Source organism: Meleagris gallopavo, chromosome 9 (genome assembly GCF_000146605.3).
Source record: "Meleagris gallopavo isolate NT-WF06-2002-E0010 breed Aviagen turkey brand Nicholas breeding stock chromosome 9, Turkey_5.1, whole genome shotgun sequence".
Classification (NCBI taxonomy): domain Eukaryota; kingdom Metazoa; phylum Chordata; class Aves; order Galliformes; family Phasianidae; genus Meleagris; species Meleagris gallopavo.
Window position 1 is genome coordinate 18,031,348 of NC_015019.2, and position 4,647 is coordinate 18,035,994.

General features: G+C 49.5%; 1 protein-coding gene across 1 annotated transcript; it reads right to left on the reverse strand.

The window, feature by feature from the left end:
* Nucleotides 1-675: 675 nt before the first annotated feature.
* On the reverse strand, nt 676-3,989 carry HMGB3 (high mobility group box 3). The gene is made up of 4 exons (XM_003208484.4): nt 3,804-3,989; nt 3,297-3,436; nt 2,620-2,794; nt 676-2,164 (listed from the first exon to the last, which is right to left on the reverse strand). The coding sequence occupies exons 1-4, from the start codon at nt 3,951-3,953 to the stop codon at nt 2,021-2,023; spliced, it is 609 nt and encodes a 202-aa protein (XP_003208532.1). The 5' UTR covers nt 3,954-3,989; the 3' UTR covers nt 676-2,020.
* Between the last annotated feature and the right edge of the window lie 658 nt (nt 3,990-4,647).

Below are 4,647 nucleotides of genomic sequence, written 5' to 3' on the forward strand. Positions count from 1 at the left end.
AAAAAAAAATCACCACGTATGGCTATATTCCGTGAGAGTTCCTAACTTGTTTTTGCTCTCGGGTCCTACCCTATCTCAACATTAGACCAGAGTGTTTTGCCAAGATACCGCAGTTATCGAGAGGTCACAGAAAGCCAGACACAAGCCCAGTCAGGCGATGAAGGTGTTTCTCCTCACCAGCACTGCTTCTCCTGCCTGCAAGCCTGGCCCTCGTGCATCTGCAGTTGGGCTCAGAGGAACGGTGGCAGCACCCATACCCAAACAGCAGTTCTCCTCTCCTGCCACGCGCGTGGCACACGGCAGTGCACATCTGACGGTGTCCCCACGAGCACATCTGCGTGCCCGCCTCCTCCTGGCCCTTGGCAGATGGGCCACGAGCCGCAGCCAGAGCACGAGGAACAGGGTCAGAGCCACCAGCCCAGGACCGAGCAGGACACTCGACCCCAGGCTGCGGGACACCCTGCTGAAATTGGGAAGATCGGGTCTGCGCTGCAGTCAGTGCCACCGGAGGGAAAGCGGGAAGCCATGCCCTGCCCCGCAGCACCCGGCCACCTGGTGTCATTGGGAAGGGCACGGAGCGAGCACCTGCAGCACACTCCTAGTGCAGCAGCCAGCCTAGGGGCCTCGCTCCTGCCCAGGGTTAAGATGCTAGAAAAAACCACAAGTCTGAAACAGTTTAACACAGGACAAAAAAGGCACATTTTAATATGTACAGCAATGCATTTGGGCTATAAATTTACCCAACACAACTGAAAAAAAAAAAATCCAAACTATGCTTTTATACTTATTCCATAGTATCAGCCTCATTCCTAGCCACCTACCTTTCTCTGCATCTCTGAATGCTGCTATATACACACACAAACAAACAATTACGTCATGAATGTTCATTTAGGCTCCCAAGTTCAAGTAATAAAGTTCAAACTTGCATAGCATCTTATGCCACTCAGCCATAAACAGTTATGATTGCATATTAGCTGGAGCAGCCATCTCTTTCAATTCAGCCAGTTTTGGCTGGCCACCATTTATTTTTATTTTTAATCCTTGAGTCAGAATGTTTCCTAAGTCACCAGCCCTGAGGGATGCCACAGACTTCGAAATGAACCTCTCGCTGTTGTTAAGATCCTTTTAAACCAGAAATTTAGAGTGTTGTCAAGAACAGTTTTAAAAATGTAATACTGTTTATTTTGCTTCAAAAACATTTCAGCATTCTAAACATACAAAAAAAACAGAACGTTGCAAATTTGTTTAAGTACAGAGTGTTTTTGAACTTCAGTTGCTGCACTGGCTCTTCACTGAGTTGACGATGAAGAGATGTCTACAGTTTCAGTTTAAAAACTACCGCACTTAACTAAAAAAATCCGTACACTTCTCATGCCAGCTGAACCCCCTTCCACAACTAAGAATGGCAGCAGAATGCTATTTCACTATATACAGAAAGACAACTTTAAGCTAAATGGACGCCCACTGTAGTGTAAATAGATCTACCCTCACAGTGCATGCTTCGGGCCATGGCACCCCGGGGAACGTACGGCCTCTCCAGTAATCACTGCTCCTCTAAGGCATCATAACTCTAAGCATGTACCACAAGAATCTGTCTAGTTTTTACAAACTATAGATATGTACAGTTTATAACCCAGGATTTTCTAGCCAATAACCATATAGTAACACCACCTTACAAATTAAAAAAATGCTTGAAACATTTTTAAATGCTTTGTTACACCAACAGCAAAGTGCACAGAGTTAGGAGAACACTAGAGGGCCTTTTCATTTTAAAAATGTTTGGAAATATGTACAACTTTGATACAGTTTCAGGGTGCTCATTACACCCATGGCCACTTCATGTAAACCAGTTACAATTTCTAGAGCACTTTTAGAAACTACAACGCGATCGGAATCCAAATTTTTTCTTTTTTAATTAAGCCTAATAAGGGCAAGAGACACCATCTCAAATAAGAGGTGCTGCATTTACGGTGTTTCCCCTACTCTATGGTATTCACATGGAGACAAGTATTGTACAGTTTTATTCGTCATCATCATCTTCATCCTCCTCTTCTTCATCCTCCTCCTCCTCTTCGTCTTCTTCCTCTACCTTTTTCCGAGCAGCTTTGGTTGCCGCTCCCTTTGCGCCATCAAACTTTCCTTTAGACTTGTAGTCTGCAACATCCTGCAAAGTCAAGGGGATGTCTTAATTTGCTCTAAGTGCCAAACACCCAGCATTTGCACAGCGGTGCGTGTTAGTGGAGGGGACTGTCTTCCTGCAGCCGCAGCCCCAGAGGGCAGGCAGCCCTGCGCCCCACACTCATCGTTACTTGTCTGAGGGTAAGGGAAGCCAACCTCTGGTCACTTTCCTGCTAGCAGGACATAGCTCCCCTAACTGCATGGCAAACTCTCTGCTGAAGCTACAGGTGTGCTTTGCCTGGGGACGTTCCTCCCTGCCGGAACGCACCTGTCTGCTTCTACCCAACTGCAACCCGAGGCACATCCACTGCGAGAGCTGGGCCCTGCATCACGCCGAGAGTGCCTAACTGCAACAGCTGCGGGCAGCAGAGCTCCCACTGCTCAGCTCTGCCTGTCACACACAGGCACCAGCGAAGGAGAGACGCGTTACAACAGCCTTACCTTCTCGTACTTCTCCTTCAGCTTAGCGGCCTTATTGTTATAAGGCTGCTTTTCACCATCGCTGAGGTTGTTCCACATTTCACCAAGCTTCTTTGCTACATCCCCAATGGATATGCCAGGGTTTGTGGACTTGATCTTGGGGCGGAACTCTGAGCAGAACAGGAAGAAGCCAGACCTGGGGAGAAGCACCAGAGGACAGTGAGCAGCACAGCAGCACACCCTAGCAGCAGCCCCTCCCTGTCCCGCAGCACAAAATCCTCACCTACACCTACGAGTGGACAACAAGTTGGTTTTTTAATTACTATTTTGTAGTATATAATTTGATTTCACTGTGGGCCAAACTTGCAGCCTTAAACCTTATTTTGTTTCTATTAAGCGTTTTCTATCCCTGTCCCCCTGCAATTCCATCTTCAATGTACAAGCCTCACTGCAGGCCTGCTGTCCGCATCCTTCACCACCATGATTTTAAGAGCACTGAGTATCGACAGCTCTGTCAGCACTCAACATGCTCAGGGTTACAGGCAGCCCAGAAGACCCACAAACACTTTCACCACCATCAGTACTTCTATACCCGCAGTATGTCCCACTGACTTCTTTTGTGGCAAACAACAGGCAAGTAGTAAGCACTGCAAGATGAAGCACAGTAACACTCTGCAGGCCATGCCTCAGGTACTTACGGTGGTCGCTTTGGGGCGTTGGGGTCCTTCTTCTTCTTGCCACCCTTAGCTGGGCCATAGTCTTTCATTTCTCTATCATATCGTACCTTATCGGCCTTTGCCATTTCATCAAATTTAGCCTTCTCCTTGCTTGACATGGTCTAAAAAACACACAAAAAACACAAGACACCAAGCCATGTGATCACCCAATGTTCAATAGCTGGCAAACTTTGAGTACACAAGCCAACACACGCCAAGTCAACAGGGCCATTTCAGAATGTGTTTGTTTTCTAAGGGACCACTGTGGGGACCAAGGTCTGGCCAGGGCAGCGGCCACAGCCAGCACTGTGTGAGGGAGGTGGCCAGGTTGGCACAAGAGCTCACAGCTGTTTAGGGGGCCAGCAGCAGAACATTAGGCAGGAACGCAGCATACGGACCAGAGCAGCAGCAGCATCCCCCTCTGCCCTCAGATGGGCACAGGCAACACAAGCAGATAACAGGACCAGTCATCACTTCAAATTAAGGTACCTTCCACCTCTCCGAGCACTTCTTAGAGAACTCTGCAAAGTTGACAGGAACCTCTGGGTTCTTCTTCTTGTGCTCCTCACGGCACGTCTGCACAAAGAAGGCATAGGCAGACATCTTGCCCTTGGGCTTCTTCGGGTCACCTTTAGCCATCCTGACTCTGTGGGGCAGAAGGGAGAATGGAACGTGTGAACTTCAGAACACCTGAGTGCATGCACAGCATGCACCTGTTTGTACATAAACGCCCCCAGAAACAACCTGCCCTCACTCACACCTCTCCTCCCACAACACCTCCTGCCGTCTCCCACATGGCTCTGCAATTATTCTTCCTCGGGCTTGTGCAGCAGACCCGAGCCAGGCAGAACCCATCACAACCAAAGTTTTACATCCATATGTTTACATTATGCCAAAGAACGGGAGCCGGGCCATTAAGCTCACATATTACTGCCCATAAAGCACTACTCGGAACCCAGTACGAGGTGTTTGAATTGGCCTCCACAGCAGAGCTTGAGCCACACGTCCGGCACCAGCTACGCCTCATCCCCTCAGCAGCCACATCCCCACCTTGGGGGCAGCCCCAGGGCCACACAGCTCCCAGTCCACACAGCAGGGTACGGGGTGGATGCGGGCAGGTGAGCGCGGCAGCCAGCACAAGGCTGGGAGCGACAGGAGGCTGGGTGTGAGGAGCTCGCTTCGGACCGATCGCCCCCATCTATTTGTTTTTCCCTCGGGCAATAAAACTAATCCCGCAGCAACGCTCCCTATTCACGGCTTTCCAACGGTTTGAACACCCGACTTTTATTGGCGCAACACGGCAAGGTGCCGGCGCGGGGCCGGAGGGCCCGGC

Bases quoted from the DNA above. Each gene is read 5' to 3' on its own strand.
- HMGB3 (XM_003208484.4), bottom strand. From the start codon at position 3,953: ATGGCTAAAGGTGACCCGAAGAAGCCCAAGGGCAAGATGTCTGCCTAT. The intron at 3,437-3,803 runs GTACCTTAATTT...TGTGTTTTTTAG, and splicing joins AGTGCTCGGAGAGGTGGAAG to ACCATGTCAAGCAAGGAGAA. The intron at 2,165-2,619 runs GTAAGGCTGTTG...TTGACTTTGCAG, and splicing joins TGAAGGAGAAGTACGAGAAG to GATGTTGCAGACTACAAGTC.